This window comes from Cariama cristata, unplaced genomic scaffold (assembly GCF_000690535.1).
Source record: "Cariama cristata isolate BGI_N322 unplaced genomic scaffold, ASM69053v1 scaffold19855, whole genome shotgun sequence".
Classification (NCBI taxonomy): Eukaryota; Metazoa; Chordata; class Aves; order Cariamiformes; family Cariamidae; genus Cariama; species Cariama cristata.
This window is the reverse complement of record NW_009617150.1, coordinates 1,586-28,777: the sequence shown is the minus strand read 5'-3', so window position 1 is coordinate 28,777 and position 27,192 is coordinate 1,586. Positions and strand designations below refer to the sequence as shown.

The window sequence follows — 27,192 nt, the reverse complement described above, 5'->3', positions numbered from 1 at the left end:
ACAGTCGTCTGCTGGCAATGGATGAGAGAAACGCTTTGGAGGAGCTCCTGATTTCATGTGAGGCTCCCCCAAAAAAGCATCACTGCAAAAAGACAGTGATCCCTAACAGGGACCCACCGACGGGGGCCCAGGCGTGTGGGGAAAGGCTGTGCTGGAGCGTGGTGGGCACCAGCAGCTCCTGCCTGGTGGAGCTGCTCTGCTGGGAGCTGCTATTAATCAGGTTGCTTTCAGCAAGTCCCAGCGCTGCTCTAAATTCCTGACTTGCCTAAGAACATGACAAATGGTGTGAACAGAAAAGCCAAAATGTAAACAAAACATCACCCCCCCGCTTCAGCCTCTCCTCTCCCAAAATTGAGTTTGAAGCTGTCAAAACATTTTGTTGGAAACATTCAATTGATTTGTACAGGTTTTAATTACATGGGGTAAAAAAATACTAGCTTAAATTTTAAAAGAAAAAGCCATTGCAAACTAGAATGCTATATTTTTTCATTACAAAAATGTCAAAACAAAGCCATTTTTTTGCTGCAGCAGCACTTTCTGGTGAAAAATGTTGTGACAAAAAATTTCCAACCAGCTCTCGCTGAGTTTCATACTGACCCTCCGCCTTCCCTGCCAAAGCTACCGTCTCTATTCCTCTGGCAATTCTTAGAGGCAACCGCTTCCTATAGCTTAATAGACCTCAATCTGGAAAGCGATACGCAGCAATCAGGGGGAGACATGTTATCCCACGATACAAAGATCTGCAGTAGGATTTCATTTTACCTAAGCTTGTTCCTTTTCTCTAATGAACCACCGAGTTGGATAATTTAGAGTGTCAGTGAGCTCATAAATAAGCACACTGATTTAACAAGAAAACTTCTGCTATTTTTAGCCAGAAAGGGAAAAAAACACATGGATCAAGAAATACAGAATTTGCTCAATTCCAACTGCAGGAAAAAATAGGTATGCTTGAATTATTATTATGGTCACTGCTGTGATTCAGGGAAAAATATTTGCTCTAAAGAATAACACACTTGAGAAAGGAGGTATTTTTTTCCTAAGAAGTAAATGAACTAATTTTAAACAAGTATTACAGCCCCTGTTTGAGAAAGCACTGGAGCACACGATTACTTAAGTACATCATTAAGGGCTGCCTCGCCTTCTAAACTCAGTTTAGATCAGAGATGAGGATCTAGTTTACAATGACCCACTTGCAAGAAGCCTCTTTAGGAAAATCATTCAAAACTGGATTTTCATGCAGTGTAAGTAGGCACAGAATGTAGAGATAATTTTATGATCCCCACCAGCTCAGGCTCTGCTCTGGGAAAACCTCACACCGTACTCCAGGCTCTGCAGACGTGTCCTGACATTGCTATGGAGCCCTGCTTAGGAGCAAGAAGGCAAATACAAGAACCCCACTGAAGGATGGAGACAGGATTTTGTACATTTGCCCTACAACACGCGTGAACAGCAAATCCCAATGGAAAACTTCTTACTGTGTTGAAGAGGGAATCTCAGAGCCTGTACTTTTCCTCTTGCATTGATATACAACATCATAAACCAAGATATTATCTCAACTCCCACAGAAAAAGCCAAAATGACTTACGCTTCAAAATCCCTGTGACTACGTTACATAAAGAACTTTAACTCTCTATTAAAGGTCTCAGTCAAATCGAGTTTGGATGGAGACTTTGCAGGAAATTAGGAATATTAACCTGGTTCTCAGAGTTGTAATATTCGGGAGCTGGGAGGGCATAATGATGGCACACAGAGCCTGACAGGTTGTCCATCAGCTTCAGCTCTCCTTCCAGAGATTCCTGGATCAGCAGTGATATGGTATCAAACAAGTGCCTTTCCTAGGAGGGGTGGTGTATAGCATGCAGAAAGAGAGAGCAAGCCAAAAAGAGAGGAAAAAAGCGAGGGACAGAGACAGCAAGAAAAAAAAAGGACATTGTGTAAAAGCCAACGAACAAAAGGGGGGAAAAAAGAGAATAGAAGGGGAGGAAAAAAAGACGGAAATGTTCAGGGAGAATAGCAGTAACAGAAACAACGGGACAGGAGAGGTGAGGCAGGAGAGGAGAGAGAACAGTGCAGTAATATCACGGTGAGCAGTGACAGCTTTCTCAGACATTACTAGAGACGGGGCGGACGCCGGCTGCCCTGGGACCACGGCTGCTCCCGCTCAGGGCCCTCCTCGGGGACAATTCTTGCTCTCAGCAAAGACGGTTGGTTACTCCTGGGATCTGAGCTGTATAATGGGGCCGGTATAGCAGCATCTTGATACTTGGTGTCGTGAACTGCCGTAAGGTTTCTATACCCATTGTCCACGTTTTTGAGCAAAAGGACCTAATACTTGACACCTAAATCCATATCCAGAGGGCTCATAAATTAAAATAACCTGACTCGAAATGAAGCTGAGCATCCTGTCCATGAAAGCTGCAGACGACCAGGATGGACACACGTCAGGTCACTAATTCATGTGCCAGACATGGGTTGAGGTGCCTCAGTCGTCCTGGCCAACTTCAAACCAGCTGGCCACAGCACAGACAACGGGAGGTTATTCAGAGCAGGGTCTGGCTTTTGCAGGCAGCATGGGAGCAATTTAAGGGTTGCACCTTTCATGTAGGGAACGCCTACTGCATACAATGAAATGAGGACCGTCGTTACAGTCAAACAGCACGCAGTGCAAAAATCCTGGGGAATACGCAAGCAAAAGAGCATGCTGACCACACGTCCTTGCAAGGTCATGTCCCGGGAATTGTATTCCTCTGCTATCATGCTCAAGCATCAAATTTGTCCTGAAGATTTTGGCTGGGAGAATAAATAGTCAGAATAAAATCTCCTGGAGGTTTTTGAGGCTTCTGTTTGAGTGAAAGAGCACAAAACATACTCTGGAGATTGACTAGAATAAGCCCTTTCCTAAGCCACCTTCAGAGAGAGCAGGTTCATAAGACTGAAGAGCTGAGAGTATCCTTCCCACTGATCTGTCTTGCAATTTTGCAATTTCTTTTTGCCAGTGTGAGTACTGATGGAGGACAACAGTGCTGAGGACAGTTTGCCAGTACTCTGCTTAGCATGTACAACAGTCGGGACGTGTTGTTTCTTCCTAGAGAATGCAGTGAATCTGGATTTCCCCATACTGCCCTGAACTCCTTTTTCCTGTGCCAAAGAACAGCTTTGGACTCCATCTCAGCCATCAGTGACTCCTAATGGCACCAGAAATTTCCAGTAGCTTAGGAACCGAAACAAAGCTTAAGCAGGGATTTATTCTTTTTCACCCTTGGACTAAAGATCACAAACGAGTTTTTCATGCATTAGAATACTCATTAGTCCACCCCAGCCAGAGGCCAAGATATGCTGTTGTGAAATCATGATGTAATAAAAGCTAATGAGGTCTGTGTAGAGTTTAACCCAATTTGCAATCAGCTAAGACTAAAAAAAGGCTGGACCGTTTTTCTTGTATAATTCCAGTACAGTTCCCTCCCGAAGGACCTGTCTGGGTCTTGACCTCACCTCTCTCATTCCTCAAACTGAGCCTTCATCCAGAAACTCTGCTTTAGAGAGACTTGGTGCAGCTCGTAGCAGCTACCACATTACAGCCCTGCCCCAGCACTGCTCCTCTGGTGGGAGTTTTGCCACCAGTTCTGGTGAGCTCAGGTTTGAGTCCCCTCTGGATTATTCTGTTGTTAAAATAATATTTTCTTACAAGCTGGACTGTGGGGATGGATTTTAAATTGAGGTTACATAAAACAAATTTGATACTTAAGCAAAGATTAACCAAGTTTTATTCCTCTTTTATATCGTGGTTCATGGTCTGCACGAGAAAAGCAAATACGTTATGCTCATGATTGTGCTATCACAAAGGACCTAGCCCAAACTCTGGATTACAGCAAATTTGGAGTTAGCTCCGAACTTGGTGGCTTGGGCACATCTCCAGAACAAATTGCAAAGCTCTCTGCCTCCAAACAGATGCATCAAGGTGGTGGGGAGACCTGCCTAGGTTCTCTTCCCTGGAGCATCGGTTCCCACACCACGCAACAGTCAGTCAGCAGACAGTGAGGAATACAAGCCCTGGACGTACGGTACACCCACCCCTTCATTACTGACTCGTGCATGTCTTCCCCTAGCAAATGTGCAGGACAAGCCCTCTTCACCCTCCAACTGAGATTCTCACCATAGGGTAAACTAATGAGAGCTGAGAATCCACCTTGATTTGCATGGGATTGGTACATCCTTGGGGGCTCTCGGGTCTCTCTCCACCGGCGCTGCCTGTCCACGCAAAGATGTCCGAGGGGCTGTGCTGGCCAGGGGTGATTGTCTTCATTTCCATCTCTAGTTCTGCTTCGAGCTCTGCCTCCTCCTTAGCCTCCTTGTTGCTCTCCTCCAAGTGCTTCATGAGCACGGCGATCACCACGTTCACCAGGACAAACTGGGCCGTCAGCACGAAGGAGACGAAGTAGATGGGTGAAATGACGGTGTTGTAACAGGTGGACTCCTGGTCACAGTCTCGCAGTGTGTCCTGGAAACAGGGGGGGAAATGATGGAGGGATGTGAAGAGGTTCCAGCATGGACCTCGATCTACTGTCTGGTCATCTGGCTGCAATGGGTTCTCCTTTCATGAAGAAAACTGAGAAGATTGGGCAAATTTCATGTTTGGAACAGCAAAACACTTGCCACTAAATCCTTACGTTTCTGTGTTAGTCACCACAAGCAGGCTCAGAGGACATTATCCTTGGGGCGTGCAACAACAGACGTTGACACCTTGCTGCTCCTAAAGGAAAGGCTGTTTTACCGGGTTAGAGACCAAATACACAAGAGCGTGGCAGACAGATCCAGGGCAAAGCAGGGTGCGGCTACAACCCATCAGCTGTTCCACAGCAGCTGGGCTCACAGACACTCTTCCCTCAAGTTCACGCCCTGTCATTAAGAGTTTGGCCACCTAACACTCACCATGGGCTACAAATGGACAGAGAAGTGATTCCTTCAGACTAGCTAGCACCCTGTGTATTCATAGGCCAGATTTCTGGCTGTCCCCTAAGAGAGACTCTCTCTCAGAAACTTGGGTTTTCCAGAAAAAAACCACCAAATACTAACAAGGCTTTTAAGGAAAAAAATAAAACCAATGCATGTTATTGAGCTGAACTTGTGCTACTTGAGAGACGAGTCCCTTTATTTTTTCCCCCTGCTTTTTAAGTTGCTCTCTCAGGGTGAAAAAGGGAATATATGGAGTATGCCAGGAGCCTGCAACCATAGACATCGCATTGCTGGGAGGAGGGAACAGAAATGTTAGAGACTTTGCCCAGTGCAGGAACGAAGAGACCAGCTCACTGCAGGATGTGCGTGTCCTGGCTGGGCATCGTTACCAGCCTGGAGCAGAGTGGACAGCTTCTAGTTAAGCAATTATAGGCAACGCTCATTTTCCATAGGTCTCTTACCTTCATTATCCCATTCCAGTTGTCTCCTGTGGATACTCGGAAGAGTGTCAGAAAGGCCATCCCGAAGTTCCTGAACGTGGCGTGCCGTCCCAGCCCCTCGCAGGGGTGCGTGTCATCGCACTCTGCGGGACCAAGCAGAGCCGTGAGACCCCCCCGCTCGCACACTGCTCCCACCCCTTCCACCGGCACGGGAAGACTCACCAAGGTCTCCAAACAGCTCCACTCCAAGAGCTGCAAATATGAAAAACAACAACATGAAGAGAAGACCCAGATTCCCCACCTGGAAAGAGAAAAAGAAATGGGGGGAAAAAAAAACACAAAAAAAGAACGTTCATTCATTTTTTTGTTCCAGACCTTTTTCTTGCTGTATTCTTTAATCCAAAACTTAAACTGCTTCAGGGGAAAAATGACCTCAATGTGAGGACTGTATCTCAGACTGTGCTTCGGAAGGGAAATGTGATTCTCTAATGACAGTAAAGATAAAATGATTAGCATTCCTCTGCAATAGGAAATTAGCTCTGGGCCAGAGGAGATCTGGTTTGATATGGCAGTGGGTTACCTGCGGCAGCGCTTGCATCACGGTGTCCAACAGGGCTCTCATCCCTACAGCCATCTTCAGCAACTTCAGCACTGCGGAAAACACGTTCGTAATATGGCAACGGCAGCGTTAGCACGGAGGCACAAACTCAGTCCCTCTCCCAGGAGCCACAGATTATAGGAAGAGAAATGTGAAATCATGTCAAGTGTTCTCCATTAGCTGCTATAGTCCCTGGCCTTTTTACATCGCTCCTGGTTGCTTGGATACTATCAAAATCCCGTGAATAGCAGCATCACCTATCCTGAGAGTTGGAGAAAGCATTATCGTTCTGACTGGCTTTTCCTTTCCCCACTTTATCTGTGTTGGATCCATCTCCTTTTTCCTCTGGTTATCGTCAGCAGTTACTTTCCCAGGAGCTACTTTCCCACTTCCATAGGCTACCCACTTTCATACATGATTCACTGAGGAACTGATTTACACATCTTTTCTAGAAGGTTGCATTTCCAATTGGAAACTGCATGTATTTTTAATTCTGAAAGGGATCCAATGCACAGGAAAAACACTTTTTTTCCCTCCCTTGAGACACAGCAGCATTTCGTTTCTCCTCCAGTTCCTTCTTTGCTTAGATGAGGGCTGCAATCAGAGCAATTATGCCTCAGAGCACAACATTGCCCTTCAGGAGGGTCTGGGAGTACTTTATTTAGGGCCTGAGCACTCACATTTTATGTCTTCATCATTTGGCCCTGAGACCTCCCTGTTCTGAAACATCAGGCCCTGAAGAAGCTGGCTTCCCAACTCGGGTACGTGTTGTTACAAGTCTGAGGGGACAGATGGATGCAGAGTGACAAGGCATGCTTTGTCACCAAGTGGTGAGATGCAGAGTCCCATGGGAAATTAAATTTATTAGATGCTTGTCTTTTAAAGCCACCGTACTCAAGCTTGTGTTCTTTAATCCCCGTTAGAGATGACTTTGATTTGACTGGCGTATTTTTTCCAGGTACATCTCTGGAAGTTACAGCCACAGCCATTTCTCCTTTATGTCTAAGCTCTCAGCCTTCAAGTCCTCTTAAGATAGAAACACACGGTCAGTTGGCTCAGCTTTTGGCTCCTCGCAAGTATTTCCCCCCATTGTTCTTTTATTTGTTTACAGCCTGTTGATGCCAGAACTATGCACATCGTGATGGGGATATGCCCCAGAACCATTTCCCAACGCTTAACTCTCTCCTGGAGGGGATTCTGCACCTCAAACACAAGTCAATTCTGTTTTATTCGTCTCACCTCGAGCAATCCTGAGAACCCTCATGATTCGGATAATAGTGGGGTTAATTGGTAGCGAAGCGTTCACCTCAATCTCTTCCAAAGTGATGCCCATGATAGACAGCAGCACAATTGCCAGATCTAATTGGTTCCATCTGGAGACAACCAAAAATGAAGTTTAACATCTACTAAGAAGCTGGCAAGAGGAGGTAGCTTGTTTCACACGAATTCCAGTCATTTCAATGGTTCTAGCACTCAAATGAATCTGCAGCATTTTTCTGAGGGTATTATACAAAAGCAGTTATGTTATGAAATCATTATAACTAATGCATCTCATTAGAAAATCAGCCAATTCCAAAGATATTCTTGACTCAGGGGAAACAGAAACAAAAGCTGGGCAGTTTTCTTCCCAGAGGCTGCAGACCTCAGGGGAGATGCTGCCGTATCTGTCCGGCCACTTCTAGACACGACACTTGTGGACCTCAGCGTCAGATCTGCCCTAGAAAGAACCGGACCCCATGTCCAGTCCTTGCAACAAAAATCATGCTGGGCGAAGAAAAGACCCCAAGGATTCGTGCGAGGTCGGAGAGAGGCATAATCCCAGCACGGACACCCAAAACGTGGGGAGAGGGGTGGGACCACCCCCTGGCAGCTGAGAGGCTGTCAAGTCCTGCTCAGTGCCAGCGCTCTGGGTATCAACATTGAAGGAGGTAAAAATGGGAGGAGAAAGATTCACCAAGGACATAAAATCTGTATTTGTGAAGTAAGAGAGTGAAATTCTAGAAAAAGAAGCAATTTCATCTGCTGCTCCGCATCTGCATAAAAAGAGGTCCCTTTTCTCTTTCATTTCCACTCAGGACCAGATTTTCTCTCTCTTAGCATAAATTTTGTCACTTCACCAGGTCCTCTCGATTTATGGACACGCAACCGGTGTGAGATGAGAACCAGCCGCTCAGCGTGAGGCTCACTCCTGTTTGGCCCCCTCCCGAGGACCAAAGTGGTGCAATCACACTCCTTGGCATGCACGATCCTGTCTCCAACTCACATCCCAAGCCTCCACCTACCCAGGTTGCAGTCAGTCACACCAAAAAGCGTTCACATATGTCAGACTGACATCACCGGGCAGAGCACTGGGGTCCAGGACACTGAATTTGGGCAGATGTCTCCAGAAACCTGCCGCGAGCCCTATGGTCAAGATGGAGTTTTTGTTACCTGTCTTGGAAGAAGCGACGAAACCCAAAGGCGATAAGCTTGAAAACAGACTCCAAGACAAAGATAACGGTGAAGATGTAATTGCAAATCTTCAGGGCTTCATCGAGAACCTGGGATGCGGACAGAGGAGCAGGGTTAGATGCTAGCTCTGCCGAGGGGCTTTCCTACCTGCAAACCCACCCTCCTCTTCTTTCACCAGTTACTCATTTCCAAACTACAGACAAAAGGCTCCGTCCGTGGGCTCTCTCCGATGACAAATGTCCGAGGGAAAAGTCCCAGTGCTGCAGGGAGTGCACAGACTGCATTTCTGCCTGGTCCCAACCTAGCTGATGTAATTCACAGGAGGGGCTGACACAAACCCAAGGCACAACTCAAGCCCCCCGGCAGTGACACAGCCCCAGCTGGGATTGCTTGGCTGAGCGGTAAGAGCTGCTGCATTTGGAGGTGTCAGCAGCGTGAAAACCCTCGTGCTTTCGGCAGAAAGCTGAATGTCACCCCACTTGCTCGTTTATGCACTGCTGCAAGAGCCTTGGGCTGGCTGGGTCGGTGCAAGCAATGGCCAAATGGCTTCTTTGTGACAGCCTGTCATTTACTCCTCACCTTGAGCTTTTGGCAAGGAGCAGGAGAGAGGGATGGCACACCAGCAGGAGTGAGTGCCTCGGGTTTTCCTCTGCCCACCCTTCCCCTCTGCAGAAGTCACAGTCTGGCCATTAACTACAGGTGCCTCCTGGCTGGGACAACTCTTGCACAATCAGGCATTAAGCCACAGCAGAGGTGATTTCATCCCAAAGGTCCTGCTCATGAAGGAGCACTGTGGCAGCAGCATCCTACACGGCCTCTTAAGTAACGTGCATTGGATTTCTCACTGCTGGCAAATGGTAATGGGAATAACTGTGTCCAGGGCACTGTTGGGGAACATGGGAGATGGCAGAGCGCTCTCAGACCAAAACCAAGACTTGCTGATCCCCGAGCAGGAGACATCATAGTATAAGGGGTTTAAGCCATGCCCTCTGCCTTCGTGCTGCAGTTTACCTTCAAGCATCCATAGATGAAAACCACCTCACCTGCTCGGGAACTACAAGCCCAGCCGCCAAAGGAAGCCTTGGCTCTGAACGAGCCTCCTTGTCCTACTGCAGGGACCTGGGCTCTGCCAGCAAATGAGCGTATTTATTGGGCCAGAGCAGATTCTGCCCAGTATCTTTTTGCCCGAATGACCTCTATTCACACTGCAGTCCCTCCTCTCTATGGGCAGCTGCAGCATCTCCGGCTGGGATCTCATCCACAGGGCATCCCGGGGTATCCCACCATCAACCCCTTTCAGCACCAACACGCCGAGCAATCGTTAGTTTGGATATAAAGCTCCCTGGTATGTTTAGCCTTTTAAGTATCTGCAGGATCCCAGTCATCAGTCCCCCAGACCAGAGTGATTTCAGGGCCCTGATTCAGCGAGATTCACAAGCATGTGCATGGCTATAACCGTGCTGTCATCTCAGCACAGCTCAAGCTTGGAGTTATTACCCAGATGCTGCATACCAGAGGCTTAGAGACAAAATGTTATTCTCCTAAAGAAAATTAAAAACAAAAGCCTGTCCAACATTTTTATAATACAAGAGAAAATGTAGCTGCAAAACGACTGCGGTAAGATGCACACCCTAGAGCGATTCCAGTACAGGCTCCTTAGCCAACAACCTTTTTCATCACCAAATGACTGAATCATGCAATGAGCCTTCCAGGGTATTTAAAGGTGACTTGAAGAGAAAAAATAAATTGGGCTTGTGCCCTTTCACTTTTTGGCTTCTTTATGATAGACTGGAGGATATTTTTCCTCTTGTTTGCATGTCTTAGTTGTTTGGGTCTTTTTACATTAAGTATTCAAGTCCTGTCTAGTCTTAAAGAATATTTCCTCCTATTGTGTGTTCTATTTATTCATTCTGAAAGTGGCTAATAAAAATAAGTACAAGTTATATGGCAAAGGCAGCTATTTCCATTTCATTCTTACGCACAAGAGACTTGACATCCCAGGACAGGCTGTTTTTATTTTCAGGGTATGACAAAGACCCAGGAACTTAGCGCATTAATATGTTAAAATGTATTTTAAAGACCATATGGAATCCAGTGCCTGAGAAAATTAGGCCCTATGGGACATTGGGGATTTAGAAGAAACTTTGCAAAAAGAAACATTTCACAAATTCTTCTACCCTTTTTCCTTTTTCTCCTTTTATTTGGTGGAAAATCTAACTCAAATGGAAGATTTCAACGGCGTTCTCGTCTAGCAAATCAAACAAACCTGCTCCCATACTTATTTTCAAAGCAGTCTGTTTGCACTGAACTGGAAGGGAGAGGTGCAACGGGATCCAATACCAAGCGCCACAGTTTGAGCTGGAAGCCAGCCGTAGGATGGGTACACTCCATGGGGCAAAGGGACAGGCCAGGCATGGTGAATGGGGGCCCATCAGCGCATCCCAGCACGGCTGAGCATGTCCCACCCTGCTTTTCCCCCTCTCTGTCCCCAGTACCTTTGGCTGCTGGTAGTGCTCCATGGCCATGGTGATCACATTGAGGCCAATGACCCCGGTGATGAACAGATCCAGGTAGTGGCTAGTGCACATCTGGTGGATCAGGAGGCGGAAGCGGGAGTAATCCGAATAGTAGGGCTTACACTGTGCTTCTGCAGCGGGGAGGAGGAGAGCGGAGAGGCACGTCAAGTCATTTCTCTGCGTCTTTCCGAAGTCAATGCACCCTCACTTTCCAACTCCAAGGATGGTAAATTCTAGACTGATTACAGCAACATGCTGTCTTTTTTATTTCCTTTTCTCTTGCTGGCATGTTACCATTTTTAATACACAGCAGGGCTCCCATCATCTTACATCCGTTAAACATCTTCAGTGGGACATGCGCTATACTCAGCCTTATGGCATCAGGGATGAGGTGAGCTGGGACTATTGTGCTGCTAAAGAATGTTTTCCCTGTAGGTAAATTTAAATTAAAGTTAAATTAAAACAACAATTTTTGTTTCTGCTGATCTTAAAAGTCCCCAAAGTGCCTGAAAACTCAATTAACGGTCAGTTGTTGGGGATGGATTTTAGTAACAATGGCTTAAAAATACAGGCCATTGAGTTAGCGGTGGTCTTTGAAAGAGAAGTAATTCAGACATATTATGTTCTTTGCAATAAGCTGCAGAGAGAACAAAATTCAACACTTTGGCTGTCAGAGCCCTGAAAAATGGTCCATAAAAATACCAAGGAAAACTGATCAGTCAGCCTTGGCCATTAGAAAATAATGATCCTCCATTTAGACAAGGTTATCAAAGTACAGATTTCACTGTTCAACTCATTCCCGTGTTCGGCTGCCTGAGGGATGACACATGCTCTTTAGACCCCGAATGTTCCTGGAGATAAACTCATTTACTCACCTAATCTCTAATGAGGAAATGCCAAGGCTGAGTATATAATTCAGTACAATTTTCAAGGAGGCATTATAATGCAGATTGAAGTGGAAAGGACTGTCTTGAATATGTCAGAGTATAATATTACTCTCATAATTAGATGATCAACTGGTTATGAAAATTATTGAGCTGTAAGAATTACATGGTTTGATATTTAGTGCTGCTGAGCAAACGTACAGTTTGATACGTTATTCTGAGGAAAAAGTTGGGTAGAGTGAAGCCAAGAAGCACAGGTTTGGGTTGCCCCTGGGGAAGGCTAATTTTAGAAGATCAAATTTTACCTGGAAATAGAATTCACTTTATCAATAGCCAATGACATTGCAATCAAACCCATCGATTTAATAGTTTCATGTGCTCCCTGCTTCATAACAGGATCCTGAAAAATCAGAGAAGTTTTGTTTTTCCCATAGAGACAGACCTTTCCCCTACAGCCCAGGAACCAGAGAGACAAATCACTCAGCAGTTTTATTCTGTAGGCGTTTGGAATGCCCAAAATTCTGCTTCAGTGTCATCAAATGAAAGGCAGTATTAATACTCACTTTCGGATCTGCAGTGTGCTTTAGGTGATCTGTACCCGAGTGCTAAAGCATGATATCGATGAAAAGGTCTATAAAATGAATTTTCATGCTGAATCTATTGAATGCTTACAAAAAAGCAGACTGGTAGCTGCTGAGTCACTCATAAGACTTTGTCAGATATCTCAGAATCTGCATAAATCTCCATAAAGTCAAGATATCTCGATCACATTATGCTAAATTATGAGTAGCAAATTAACTAAAATGTTTGAATACAATTAGGTTAGGAATAGGACCTATTTTTATGAACCAACTTACCATCTCAAAAAGAAACACCATCGTAATTGGATCACTTACTTCTTCTACATTTATGTATAATTCACATTCAAAATGAAAAATGTCACTGTTTCTGCCTTCGCTTGCAATGGATTTACTTATGAATAATTACACTGGAATTCAAATTTGTTCTTAGCTTTGATTGACAGGTAATTCCAAATCCTACAGAATAGCACCGACGCTGTTAGAACAGAGAGAGGATTTAGAGAGAGGTTGTAAAACGTCTCCTGTGCAGGGCTCCTGCACCTGGATTAGCCAGTGCATGACCTTATAAGCAGGGTTGCTAATTGTTCATATATCTGCAAAGGCTTCTCCCCCTTCGCACCCCCCTCTCCCAAACCCCAATGCTCCTTTTCACCTTTCCCAGCACATGCCCCCAGGTTTCCACAGCCAAATGTCTCTGGATGCTGCTCTCGCAGGTGCCTTTGCAGCCTTAGAAAATTACCATTAGTAAATGTTTCATCCTTCCCCGTTAACTTCATTAAGAGGGGATTTGTCAACCCTGTTTATGAATCACACCACCACTCGCTTCACCGGTCTCCGCGTGCCAGCCATGCGTATTAGTGCAATACGGACATTACCGCGAGATGAACCACACACAAGCTCGCATGCTGCCCGAGGACTACAGATAAATACCTACTGTGTCTAGGTGGGCAGGGGACTTTCTGAACAGATAAATAATTTTCTTCTTATTGTATAAATACCATTTATTTAACCCGACCTGCACACTTTTGCAGAGAATTTGGGTATTGCTCATGTATAATTATCCAGGTGCAAAGCCCGTGCCCCCTATCACACAGTATCATTTCTAATTATTGCAGTAAAGATCTAAACAATACCAACATCTTGGGAAATACAGACATCTGTTAAACTCCAGGTGGTGAACTTCACAACTAACACAACACCACATTACTGTACTGTTACAATACACTGTGTCAAGAACAACAAGAGCTCTGGGTTAGTCTTGGTTATTACTGGAAAGGTTAACTTGGCTTCCCGGCACACATGGCGTTAAAGAAAAGAGGAGGAGAGCAAACGAACAAAAGAAGAATTGGCAGAATGAGATTGCGAGAAGATGGGGAAATACAGCAAAAGCCCACTACGAGACATCAGGCTGGTAAACAGGGTGTAAATCAAGCTGCTTCACCGTAGCTGGAGGCCAGGAGAGAGGGAGAAGTGGGTCAGATTTAGATAATGTTACACAGGAGAAAATCAACTCAGACAGTAGATCCCGAGCAATCTCCTCCTGACCCAGGCAGGAAGGAGATTTTGTAGCTGGTTGAGAGCTGGCTTGGGAGAGTCCCCCTGCCCGTCCAGCCTGGGCGAGGGTGGGCTAAGGGGACTGTGCCTGCAAGGGGAGTGGGCGCCTGGCACGGGGGGCACTCGGCTTTAGCTTATCATTTTTACGGGCTCTCAACTCAAGTTGTTTCCCAAGCAGACTTTCTGTACTCCCCTTGGCATCATCCTGCAGGATTATAATTGATCCCCTCGACCAGGGCTGGGAGGCAGAGGCCAGCAGCCCCAGCAGCCTGTGCCCTGGGGTACCCAAACCCATCACCCCTCCTCTCCTGCCCATTTGGAAAGGCAACGACCAGTGCTGTTGCAGCATAAACATTTCCCATTCCGAATCCCGCTCTAACTTCTCCCAGGCCAGATGCCCTTCAGATTTGGTGATCACAGCCCGGGTTCGGGGCATTAAACCCCCTGCGGCTCTTTGTCTGACAGCTCTAGGACGTGACCGGCAAAACCACCCCAGTGACCAGCAAAGCAGGGCTGGAAGCATCCCTGTTTTCGGCTGGGCAGTGCCACTGCCAGATGGCCGAGGGTCCCAGGGCTCAGCCGGTCTCTGCCGGTGCCGCGGGAGAAGGGGTCGGGGCCACTTTCTTCCCATTAATGGGGTTTTCTTGGGGGGGGGGAGTCAGGCGGGGCACGCAGCTCCGAAATATCTCCGAAGACCGGCTGCCTCCGAATATAGCCCTGTCAAGAGAGAAATTGCCACTTTCCCCGAGGTGGCTTTCAAGCTGGAGGTGCGTGGGCACGGGAAATTGGAATTCACAAGAGTGGGACAATTCCATTACTGTCTCCTCCAGCTTCTTTCTTCTCCTATAATAAGGGAATTAACTACTTTGCAGGTCTGAGTGTATCTGGAGGACAGCGGCAAACCAGTGAGCAATGAGCCCGTGACGCAGCTGGATTTACAAACTGTATCAAGAATATTATTAGGTTAAAAAGTAGTTTGCACTGAAGGAACTTTTTTTTTAAATTTAAACACAGCATTACTTGGCTTTTATTGTACTGAATGGATTTATTAAAAAAAAAAAAAAAGAGGCAAAATGGAAAATGATAAATTATTCCCACTAAGAAGATTCCAGTTGTGATAGAATGTAGACTCGGAAAGAAAAAAAAAAAAAAGGAAAAAAAAATTATAATATCTCACTAAGCACCAGGCAGCAGCACACACACACAATACTCGATCTTATCTTCACAGAAAGAGAAAAGAAGCCCTCTGTAAGTGCAGAGATGTGTGGAAGCTTTGGGGTCACAACTCCAGATTTCTCACTGAACCACAGGAGGTTCGTCTACAGCACCCGGGACTCGTTCCCTACTATCCCCGACAGTCAGGTTCAGAAAGAAAACCTTTCTATTCCCTCCTGCCGGTGCCTGAAGAGCAGCATGGCACATTCGCTGCCGACTGATCCAAAGAAAAGGCAACAAAAGGAAACACAAAGCACAGACCTGACAATTGCACACATTTTAAAGGCAAACTCTAAGAGTCTTTCTGAGCCTGCGCGGGATAACGGAGAGTTTTGGAATGAGTTCAATGCCTTTAAAATAAAATAAAATAAGGCAGTCTTGATGTACCTCTGTAGGACCAGGAGAGGAGCCACAATCAAATAAAAAGAACTAAAAATAAACAGACCCCCAAATGCAGTGACAAGACCCCCCCCTCATGCTGCCCCCGTTTCACAGGAGAGGACAGGAGGCCTACCCAAGAAGAGCGAGAACGAAGGCAAAGAAATAAAAATACCAGGAATGGCAATGGGAAGGAGATTCAGGATTTATTAAAGCATGTTGTGATAATTTCCAACAAGGCCTTAGAAATATAAGGTAGGAACCTCTGTCTCCCTGAGTTATCCTCTGCAGTGAAAGCCAATAGCCCTCACCTCGCAATTTTTATTTCATCAAAACTCCCTGCAATATGTGAGAGATGGATGGAGCCCTGCTCCCATCTCAAGCAGTGGGAGCTTGTTCACAGGTGAGAGTTTTAATGGCACAATTTTCCTAGCATATTATTTTTGTCGAAAATTACAGCTATATTTGTTTCTGTGTTGGCACCTCTTTAATTATTCAGGCTAATATTCTTAAGTTATGAATTAAACAAAATGCTTGCCAGATCAAAACTTCTCCTAAAAATAAAAAGAGCAAGGGACGGATTTACCACCCTGAGCATCGTCCTGGCAAGGGGGGGCGGGAAAGGGAGCCGTGAGCGAGTGATGGGTCAGGGTGACCAGGTCAACCTCCCAGCAGTGTTCAGCCCAGCTGGTCCATCCCCGCCAGGACCTGGAAAGGCTTTGAGGTGACATCTTTATTTCTTTTAATTCACAAGATGCCTCACGGATAGAGCGACTCTCAATCAATACGAAGAATTTACAAGCTGGGCAGCACAACGGCTAAACCTCATGGCCACGTCCAGGGTTGGTGTGGGGTTGATCTCTCTGTTAAGGCACTGAGGCGCTGCACTATACTGAATTTTACGCTGCTGAAAAAATACTGTGCCTCCCTGAAGCACAGCGTTTGTGGAGCAATGAGCAAGGGCTGGAGCAATAATGAAATAACCTCCATAAGTGAGACTGCCTGCCTTCAAGAGACACTCCTGCAAATTATTCAGAGACTCCTAAGTTGGTGGTTGGAAAGCTGGAGTAAACAAGAAAGGACCCATTTCACAGTCCAGTCATTATTCTCTAAGAAAAAAACAAACAAACAAACAAAAAAGTAGGAAAAAAAAAAAAAAGCCATGAAAAGTCTGACAGTGTCTTAATGAAAACCAGAAAAAAAAATAAATACTGAAGAACATAACATGATCAAGGGGTAAATTAAGGGTTTGCAAGTGTCAGTCCTGAGCCAGGTCTGCAGACCTGCAGTTCAGAATGATATGCGTGTGCCATGAAGTAAGCAAACGAGCTTTGCACCACACACACGGTTTAGTGGGATGCCTCACAGCAGCGGTGGCCAGCCGTTAGTGACACAGCACTGCCATTCAAGTGGGACGAGACGTGCCGACTTCCCAGTACCTTGCACTGCACTGGCTGAGCTCTCCATTAATACATCATCCAGCATTAGATCTAAAAGAACGAAACGGCATTAATCACCCGGCAGGAGACACGGCAAGACTTCCCTTCCCCTTCAGAGGTCCCTATGGCTCTCAGGCTCTCCGTTGCCTCTATTGGGAATGTTTCCTTGTGGGATCCTCTCCTTGTGCCTCATGGAGGGTGGGCTCAGGTATACAGGCTCATCGTGAAGAAGAAGGGCACTCGTGCTTCTCCCATGTACAGACGTGGAAGCCCAAGAGATCCCTGAGAACCCTCTCGCTTGACGATGATGAAGGAGAAGGCATTTCTGAAGGACGGACTTTGCACATATCCTGCTGGGCCAGCGCACCTTACAGCGACCACTCCTGTATCTGCCTACATCTCACCGAGCTGGCATCTCACACGCTTTTCTGGTTTTCAGTGTCCGATTGGGCAAATGCATTTGAAGAGTCTACGATCAAAAATGACTGTGTGACCTGTTAGGTGTCTACACCTGTCTATGTCTGACATCCATAGGTTGGTCTGGGCATCTGGGGACACTCAGGAAGCCCAGCTGAAAGGAACCCCCATGCAGTTGCTGGCATAATCAAAGCCCTGGTCTTGGTATCATCTGCAAGTTCCCACCACGCAGAATGAAGCTAAGCAATGACATCTGTGGCCTCCGAGGGCAAAGCTGGACGCGGTCAATTAAAACCAACATTTCACTGAACGCAAATTGGGAAAACTGTTCTGAAGCGATTTGGAGGGCTTCATACTTTGCTCTTGAAAGGTTTTTATGGCGACTGAATACTCAGCAATATTTGATCCTCAGTAAAATAGCTGTTTATTGCCTCTTTAATTAGGCATTTCATAGGACTGAATGAAGAACTACATCTCCAAGGATGGTTTGTGATTCCTTCCCGCTGGGAAATTGCCCAGACTTATGTCTTTTCTTCAACTAGTTCCTCTAGCGTTATAAATAAGGTCATTAATAATAACTAAACATTTATTTTTCTTCTACAGAAATGTCTGCTTTCCAACACTGCAACTTTAAATAGGGATCTTTCTATCCAGCCTTTAAAAACATTTTCTAACTCATCAGCCTGAAACTGTGTTTGGGAACTTGGACTGACCAAAAGAGCTTTCTAGGCATTTCCTTGATGTGAAAAACAAAAAAACCCCAAATATTCTTCCCATCTGTATCCCACTTAACTGAGAACAGTCTAACTTGTCCTCCACCACTCTTGAGGGAAGCCTCCATCTTTCCACTGACCATCGAGGAAGCCGGGCTCTCGGCATAAACCAAAGTTTGACATCCAGAGGCTGGTGTGATACATCTGATTGGTTACAAAACCTGTGAAGCTCATGGGACTTAAAGATGTGACCAAAGGAAAGTCCAGGGTAAGTGTGGAACTGAGAGAGGCTGAGACACCGTTGTGGTACATGGTTGCATGATTAAGCCTGCCACAGCTATTAAACACCTCTTAGACTACTAAAAAAAAAATAAAACAGACTTAGCATTACCAGCTTTCAGAATAAGCACCCGATCAGACAGCCTCTTAAACAGTACTGAAGTCTGTCAAAGATAGAGAAGAGGTGTGAAAGGGGACACGGAGAGAGCAGCAGGCGGACTGACCAGGGAGGGAAAGCGTGAGGCCACGGACACGAAGGGCGATGGAGAGAGTTCAGTCAGAAGAGAGAGCATGCGAGAAGAAGAGTACCTCCGACCTGTGGCCTCTGGCTGACTTATTTCTTACTTATTCAACCAATTTAAAAGAAAAAAAGACTAAGAGACAAATGTCAGGTTGGAGACTTTTGGCAGAGCGGAGGTCTAGCCTCCTTTCACCTGTAAAGCTTTCTCTAGGCAGGGCTGCAAGCTTGCACATCCAGTTTGGAGTCTGGTTCAATTTGCATCAGCGCTGTTTTGTCTACTTAGCCACTCTCCTCAACTGCTTTCTTTTTTCTAATCTGTATTTCTCAAGCAAATGCATTGATATGTTTCTCTAAGGAGTTTTTAAGCATTACTAGAATGAGATGGCTCCATTATTTTATTACACTCTTGAATAGCAGTGGTGCTACTGTGCCAATAAATAAACCTGCTTGATAAATGGGACAGGTAACATCACTGTGGCATTACAAGGCTGTAATAAACCAAATAGTGAATCCAGTTATCAGCAACAGTGCTTATGACTCAGAATATTTATGGTGCCATCCGGCACTGCTGATCTTTGCAGTTGTCACTATTTGTGTAACACTGAGCTCTGCTATCCAAGAAGGTCCAGGTCTGATCATTATTATTATATTTTAATTTAAATAACCTCCAATGGAAAGGTCATTGCAAATCATGCAGCCACTAAAAAGGCTTCCATGGCTCCTTGCTCAGCCTAAACCAACACTATTTCCTTCATGCAAATTTTATAGCTGGACATGCTTTTGGGAGAAAAATGACCACCAGACGCGAGGCAGGGAGGGGAGGGAGGAAGGGATCATGTGGAAGGTCAAGCAGGACTCAGAAAGATGTGGAAAGACTACCGACCAGCCATCTGTTTCTCCTTACTCCTTCTCTTTTTCTCCAGCCGGCGAAGCCTCTTCTCCTCCCGCCTCTTGGCTTCTTCCTCCTCCTGGTGCTGCCGACACTTGTGGAAATTCTCCACCACTACCCCCACGAACATGTTGAGGACGAAGAAGGCCACGATCAGCAGAAAGGAGATGAAGTAGAGGAGCATCCACGGGTTGTAGTTCATGACCGGCTGCAAAGTGAAGCAAGGCAAATGTCAACTGACCCTCAAAAAAAAAAAAAGGGGGGGGGGGCAAATTGAACAAGCTGCCCCATCCACAAACCCCATGGGTGCCCCTTTGAGGCAGCTCAGCATGCTCTGCTCTTCCTCAAAATTAGAGCCCTCTCTGAGACATTTGAACTGAACGCTCCCAAAACACAAAGCACACTGAGGACAGAAGAACCACCTCTGTTCTGCCAACAGCAGGACAGTAGCATCCTTTGCAGCTATTTTAAGTCCCTCACTGAAAACCTGTACCTACACAAAGAACTTCTTTTCTCCTGAAAGGTCCAAATTGCTTAAAAAGTCAATCCATTCTTCGATAGGTGTGGTTCTCCTAATGCTAGTTACACCAGTCGTGTTGCAAAATCTGTAGAGAAAAGGCTAGGTCCAAATCCAGACTTTTCACTGGACTCCTTGTCATGCCCCAGGACTTGGGTTAAACGCCTCCCTCGATCCTCACCCCATAACCCCATTCGACTATGGAAGCCAACAGTACTTCGCAAAACGAGAGACAAAATACGCGACCTTTGACAACTCATCTCTTACAGCTCTGCTAGAGCACGTACCTGCTGGTCAACTCCCACGGCATCTAAGCCATCGTACATGATATCCACCCACCCGTCCTTGGAGGCCAGAACAAAGAGAGACATCAGGGCCTAGAAATACATGGGAAAAAAGTTAGATATAGTTGCACTAAAGCTCTTTTACTTGTAACATTTTACTCCTCTTTGCCCTTTCCTGTCTAAGGATTATCATTACCTGGCCGATAATGGGACACTTTGATGCCCAAGGTTTCTCCTGGCAGCAAAAACCTATCAACGCCAGTGCCTGGTTCAGCAATGAGCACTAATTCGGAAACCACAAAGCTGAAGACAAAAGCAACTTCATTTCCACCCTCCAGGTCTCTACTGCTCCCGACTAATTAGTCCTTACCATGCTGCTAAAATAAGGCTGTGTTGCAGAGATGGTTGAAAGTCTCCGGCTCTATTAGACAAGCCCTTCTGCAAGATATATTTGGTTTGTTATGTAGCAGTGAAGCAATTAAGTACTCCACGAAGCCACATGTGCTTGTTCTGTTCCAAAAAAGAAGTGTATGCCTGCTTGGAAACACTACCTTTGGGATTTATAGAGACAGAATGCTGTGTATGTGAACTGAATATTTACTGCGAGCGGTAGTGCCCTGTAAGAAAATCCCGTGGGATAATAACACACAGGTTTTAAGTCAAGGAGGTAAAGGAGCAAAGAAGCAGATTACCATTCTATTAATACCTGGCCGAGATTATCGAAATTATACTTGTGCCGGACCCATTTGTAGCTTGCTTCTGTGCAATCCGATTTATTTGTGATGTTTCTGGTGTCCTCCCCCTGGCAGACAAAAAACTTGCCTTTGAAAAGCTGCAAAATATGCAAAGAAGAGAGGAACTGTAAGGGTTCAGTCCACACGATTTCTCTGCAGATGACGGGCATTTCTCCTGGGGTACTCCGCACAGCCCATGCCGACCAGAGAAGTTAAGGGAAACGGCCTCATTTATGCAGGTTATTAAGTGCGAGCAGCCTGTGTAATACGCATCTAATGAGCAAATGCATGATTTCACATCGTTTAGGACACCCACCTCGTGTATTAGGTTGTCTGGTTCAGTGATCTGAGACTGGCCTAAAGGCCTTTGCTTCTGGGTCGCCAGCTCAAGCGTAGCCCCAACTAATAGCCCAGACCAGCTAATGGCTTCTTACCACACGTGGAGCGACTCCGGCGGCCCTCAGCCCAGTTAACGATGCTGGTTTCAAGAGTCACCGACCAGTTAAGTGTAACGGGGACCCTCTGTCAGCAGAGAAAAGGTGGCACTGCAGAGGCCCCGGACGGACCAAGCTCCGCTCTTGCAGGTCACGGGGGACACGTCAGAGCGGAGCCGAGCTGCTGCCAGTGATGCTGGGCTCTCGCTGAATCAAGACGGCTGTCAGTCCCGCTCCGCGCTCTCATCCTCAATGCCCTTCTCCAGCTGTCATTAGGCACTGCAATCCATGTGGGGTTCTCTGAAAATACTCCTTGTGCAGAGCTTAAGGAGCCAAGCCAAATGGCGCTGGGTACCTGATCCCGAGCTTATTTCCTTTGGTGTAAGCCAGGAGAGACACAGCTCCTGGGGAGTCAGCTCCTGATTTACACCTGCAGGAGGAACCCCAGCCTCCGCGCGCTTCATTCCAGAGCTGGTGCTTCCTGCGCACAGAGCAGAGAGTGGCAGGGATGATTACTGCTGCAGACAGGGTGATTGATGCTAACAGGATGGATGGAATCAAAGCCCGGGAGACATCCAACAAATCTGGGTTTTATTTGCTGACAGAAGCTATTGACATTACTGGTTTGGGGCGGGGGGGAGCGGAATGGCAGCCTGCTCTTCAGGCTCCTTAAAACACCACCTGGGTATACAGAGAAAAGGCACTGACAGGTTTTGATCTGTTGTTCTAGACAAATATCAGTAGAAATAATCGTGAACAAGATAAACCCACGCATTACTCCATGGGTTTCCTTCAGAAATCAACAGCAGAAGGATGTTCTCTAGGCATGCAAAATTAATCACCACTCAACGCAGTCATAAAACTTCTGGACGCAAGAAGAGAAGTATTCCCTGATCTTTCCATGGAGAAAGACTATCTGTGGGTAAGGCAGACTAGGGAGATATAGCCCTCACAGGGAAAAATTTTAATTAAGCAGGAAGGTAAACAACTGTTTTTAATATATTGCCTATAAATACAGCTTCTCCAGGAGCTGGACTGTAACGCCGCTCAGATGGGAGCAGTAACACAGCTACTAACAGGGTTTGGAAATACAAAGCCCAATTTGCAAAAACGCTGCTCCCTGTCAGTGCTTCAGATTTTAGCACTTCCAAAAGTGAAAGACCCAGCGTTTCCTACTGTACTTGGTTTATCTAACTATTTCTTGTGTCTTATCAATGACTGCTCATGTCTGGGCAAGCTCTACAACAAAACCAGTCTTGCTAGGAGGAAACACCGTTAGAAACGTGGATGTCTGGATTTTAATAGCATTAAAAACCTCTAGTTTGATCCACAGGTTAAATTTACATGGGAAAACCAACTGTAACTTTGAGAGCTCAGCTTTTTATAGAAAATAGCTATGGCCCTCATCTTACAGCTAGTTAGACATAAACATTAACTGAGAATTTTGCATCCTGGATACAGGATCAGCCTTGCTCTTATCTACCACTTAAGCGCATCAATAGTCATGACAATTTAACATAAGACTGCAAGTCGCTAGGGAAAGCAATCGCAATTAGCCAGGAGGAAATTCAAAGAGCATACTGCAAGTTTTGTTGTTTGGCAGAAATTTTCCCGTGTCTGAGTTTTACATGGCTTTACGGGATAAGCTTAGTTTTATGAATCTGTTTAGGATAATGGATGGATGTTGTTGTACGGTAACGCTAAACCAATCTAGCTGCTGAGGTGTTTATGGATGACATGATTTTCTTCTCTGTTTATTTTCAATGCTGTATTTATTATTTAAACAGTGTATTAGTATAAAATATTATGTAAGACACCTTTCCAAAACAAAGCCAAACAGAGCTGCTTTCCAAAGCTGGCTGTGACAGATCAGATAAACTTCAGAAAGAAATAAGCGTTAGGTCAGAATATTTGTATGAAACAATCTCTTCTTCCCAGGTAATAAGAAACCAATTGCATTGGAAACTCTGCCACTTTCCCCCCAGGTTCCTGCACTCCTGGGTCTGAGGATATCGCCAGCAGAGCTGGCAAGAAGCAGACTCAGAAATCTCTCTTTCTGCAAGCTTTCAGTTATATAAACTGTCAGAATCTGAATGAATCTCCAGGTCAAGGTCTCTCTGGAGTTTACAAACCAACAATTTCAGCTTTGAGAGTTTCTATTTCCCCATTGGTTTATACCTAGAAGAAAGGTGGAGGGGTGATGTCCCCGTGTTCTCTCCCAGGCGGAAGATGAATGGCATTTAACAGTTTCCCTGAGCAGAGGTTTTCTGGTGGTATGTATCATGCCTCAGGCCTGACCCTTCTGAGGTGTGACCGGGGGAAGAAAGTGGAGAAATATCTTGATTCACGTCCCGCTGCAGGCAGATCAGAAGTCCTTGTGGTGGGGAAAGGATGAAGAAAGCCCATTCTGTGCCTTTGAGGGGGTCATCATGTTGGCTTTTCTATCACTGCATACAACAGGGAAGCTTCAAGAAAGTCCAACACGTCAAGTGACGCATAGCCAAGACTTGGAAGTCAGGAATAAATGTGTCTTGAGAACAAAAAGGCCACACTGTGCTGCTGGGGTGGAGACCGAGAGCCGTATAAGCCCTCGGGTCTGAGTCATTCCAGGCCGTTAACTATGGCAAAGTTACGGATCCAAAACCAACACCTCTTTCTAGAGCTCAGCAGAGGACCTTGATGGAACCAGAGAGAGGCAAAACCAACCCAACTAACTGGCTGTAACCATTGCTCCTTCAGCTATGGCTAGGGATGCATGTTGCCGGGTCGTTATTGTTAGATTGTAATTGATAATGAGGTTTTACTGGCTGACCAATAACGGGAAATCTGTTTCCTCCTCTGTAAGAGCAAGGAGCATTCCCAAGAAGGCCAAACAGCCCATTGGTTCAGTTTCAGAAAGGCTTAGTGTGCCCATTGGTACAGATAGCCAGATGTGGGACCATCCGGGGCTCCTTGTGCTTTCAGATTAGGTGCTGAGGCTTACAGAGGACTCACCTGAACTCCCAGGATCCCGAAGATTATGAAAAAGGCACAGCAGATGACCACGATGTTCCCAATGGGCTTCAGGGATGACATGAGAGTCTCCACCACCAGCTTCAGTCCTTGAGCTCGACTAATGACTCTGTGGGGGCAAGTAAGCACAAAAGCTATGTTAGTCCTGTTCTTGCCCAGTTCTGCCTCCTATCAAGGTAGAAGATGTGGAGAAAACAGCACAAGGGAATTTTTTAGAATGGCAAATAACACAAAAACCATGATGGAAGACACAGTTCTGGAAGACTGACCACAATCTGGAGATTGTGGCAGTGTTTGAGGGAAAGGGGTCTCTGCCTGCACATACAGCTTTGCATAAAAAGAGAAGACCACATATGAGGAGCCAGGCCAGAAAAGTCACTGGAGAAGGACCTAGGAAAAGAAGATATATAGGCTAGTCCCATATTTTTAAAACTTGGAATGATGGTTTTAATCTAACCCACTACCTGTTCTTGATCCGTTTTGCTGATCAGCATCTTCTAGTGACCATTCACTATAATATATTCAAGCCTTGACATTTTCCTTTTCTTATCAGTCGGTCCAAAGAGCTCTCTAGGTTTCCAGCCTTGACCACACCTTCCCTGGGATCCAGCTTCTTGGTTTGGGCCACCCGCAAACACACACCTTTATGCCTGTAGCCTGTCCAGGACTGCAAAGGGAGGACCTCCCAGGGTCCGTTCCTGTGTAGATTTAGGCAAGGCTCTTGATTTCCCTGTCTCAGTCTGTGAAATGGAGCAGCCACTCTTACACAGCTGCCTGCACATCTGTAGTGTTTATCATAGAATTCTAGAATGGCTTGGGATGGAAGGGACCTTTAAGGGTCATCCAGTCCAACCCACTTGCAATCAGCAGGGACATCTTCAACTCAATCAGGTTGCTCAGAGCCCCGTCCAGCCTGACCTTGAATATTTCCAGGGATGGGGCATGTATCACCTCTCTGGGCAACCTGTGCCACTGTTTCCCCACCCTCATCACAAAAAAAAATCTGTATGTGTCCTTATAGTGCTGCGGTGTACACAGACCCGAGGTACTCCTCAGTATCATCCCAGTCTCTGCTTTACTCCCACTGTAGAACATCAGCTACTGAACCAGTGGTGTCCTCCAGGAGAAACTTCACCAGCAGGACCGCAGGCATCTAACCTTATTTCTGTAGGTTCTCTCTGTCTGGTACCGCACAGAATTTCATAACAGAGGATCAGATCATATGGGAAGGTTGGGGAAGAATAGTGTGGACATCATGACTGAAGCAGGTGGGGAAAAAAAAAAAAAAAGGAGAAACTGTACTATCCTCTCAAGGACAACACTAAAACAAAAGGACAAGGCTTGTGTGATTTAGAGAAGCCATCTCACGGTGCTGGGCAAGACGAATAAGGTATTTGGGCTCACAGACCTGAAGGTGGAGAGCTGGGGGACTGAGAAAGGCATCTGAAGAGGTTGCATGCCTCCCTCCTCTTGATGCCAGCTGGAATTAAGCATGTCACTAGCACTGTAAATCAATTTGTACTGATGCCATAGAAACTGTGTTTTCCCAAGGCAGAAATAGCTGTCTGCTGTGTAACTCAGAGGGAGAGAAGTGCTGGTGTGCTTCTGAGTACCGGCTGGTGACTCCTTTGAACACTTGGCACTCAAAAGTGCCACAAACTTCCCCACCTTCTTGTTTCTGCTTGGTTCTCTCTTTTGCCGTGGGAGTCCTCTCACCGCCTCTCCCATTTCACCCCAAATCTGGCTGCACCACCTGAAGTACAGTTGGAGTTTTGTAGCCTGGAGAGGATCCAAGTTCTCCTCTCTCCCCCTCCTAGGCATGGTGCTCCCAGGAGAGGTCTCCAGGGACACGTCCACATGCCCAACGCGCGTGGCCTTAGCTGGGACCACGGCCAAGCCTGCACCAACCCTCTCCTGCCCCAGAACCGACAGGTTTGGTGAACTGCAGTGCTCAGCGCACAAGCACCAGGTCTTTCAAAAAACTGTTGGCTTTAAACAGTTGTCTTGAAAAGCTAAAAATTATTTCCCTTTTTTTCTGGTTAAATATTTACTCGAAATGTCAAGGGCAACTCATCAAGTATCATTTTCAAAAAGAAGCAGATGGCAGTATTTTTATCCACTCCCTTGCCAGTGAAACACAAAAGGCAGATGCTGCTATTCCTCACGCTGGGTGTCTCTTCCAGGCAGCTGCCGGGGCTCCCTGTTTCGGACACCTCGGCTTTCCTGATGCTCAGATCTGGGTTACTTTAGGGAATGAGCCGGGGGGTGAGATGGCTCAGGGAGCAGAAGGCTGCTGAAGGCTGAGATGCCCCGGGGGATGGTGCAGACCCCCTGCAGCCGTGGCAGCGTGGAGACTGCTCGGTGTGGGCTGCCAAAGGTGCCCAGGTGAACTGGCCCAGGCTGAGATCCTCGCTGGGGCAGTTATGCTGCTGCCGCCGCCGCGTTGTACCTGCACCGAGGCTGAGAGCCGAGCTGAGGCCAGCTAGCCGAGGGGGCTGGATGGCAGGTTAGTCTGAGCTGGTTAATCCAGCCTAACGGCGGCAGTGTCTGCAGGGCAAGGGCTCTTCCCACTCCATCCGAGCGCACAAAGCAAGCCTTCAGTCTGAGGCTGAATCTCTCTTCTGGATCCTCAGATGATCTAAAGACCTCGCCATCCCTCACAT

General features: G+C 46.3%; 1 protein-coding gene across 1 annotated transcript in view; it reads right to left on the bottom strand.

Annotated features, from left to right (window-relative positions):
- LOC104161870 (voltage-dependent T-type calcium channel subunit alpha-1G-like) overlaps nucleotides 1-24,638 on the bottom strand; it is a gene marked incomplete at its 5' end in the record, with an annotated part of 36,774 nt that extends 12,136 nt beyond the window's left edge. Inside the window, 13 exons of the mRNA XM_009700444.1 lie at nucleotides 1,695-1,835; nucleotides 4,154-4,498; nucleotides 5,415-5,536; nucleotides 5,616-5,694; nucleotides 5,974-6,044; nucleotides 7,231-7,364; nucleotides 8,422-8,531; nucleotides 10,938-11,089; nucleotides 17,010-17,060; nucleotides 19,543-19,756; nucleotides 20,353-20,442; nucleotides 21,056-21,181; nucleotides 24,512-24,638. Of these exons, the coding sequence (XP_009698746.1) occupies nucleotides 1,695-1,835; nucleotides 4,154-4,498; nucleotides 5,415-5,536; nucleotides 5,616-5,694; nucleotides 5,974-6,044; nucleotides 7,231-7,364; nucleotides 8,422-8,531; nucleotides 10,938-11,089; nucleotides 17,010-17,060; nucleotides 19,543-19,756; nucleotides 20,353-20,442; nucleotides 21,056-21,181; nucleotides 24,512-24,638 (1,762 nt within the window). The remainder of the gene's footprint in view (nucleotides 1-1,694; nucleotides 1,836-4,153; nucleotides 4,499-5,414; nucleotides 5,537-5,615; nucleotides 5,695-5,973; nucleotides 6,045-7,230; nucleotides 7,365-8,421; nucleotides 8,532-10,937; nucleotides 11,090-17,009; nucleotides 17,061-19,542; nucleotides 19,757-20,352; nucleotides 20,443-21,055; nucleotides 21,182-24,511) is intronic.
- Between the last annotated feature and the right edge of the window lie 2,554 nt (nucleotides 24,639-27,192).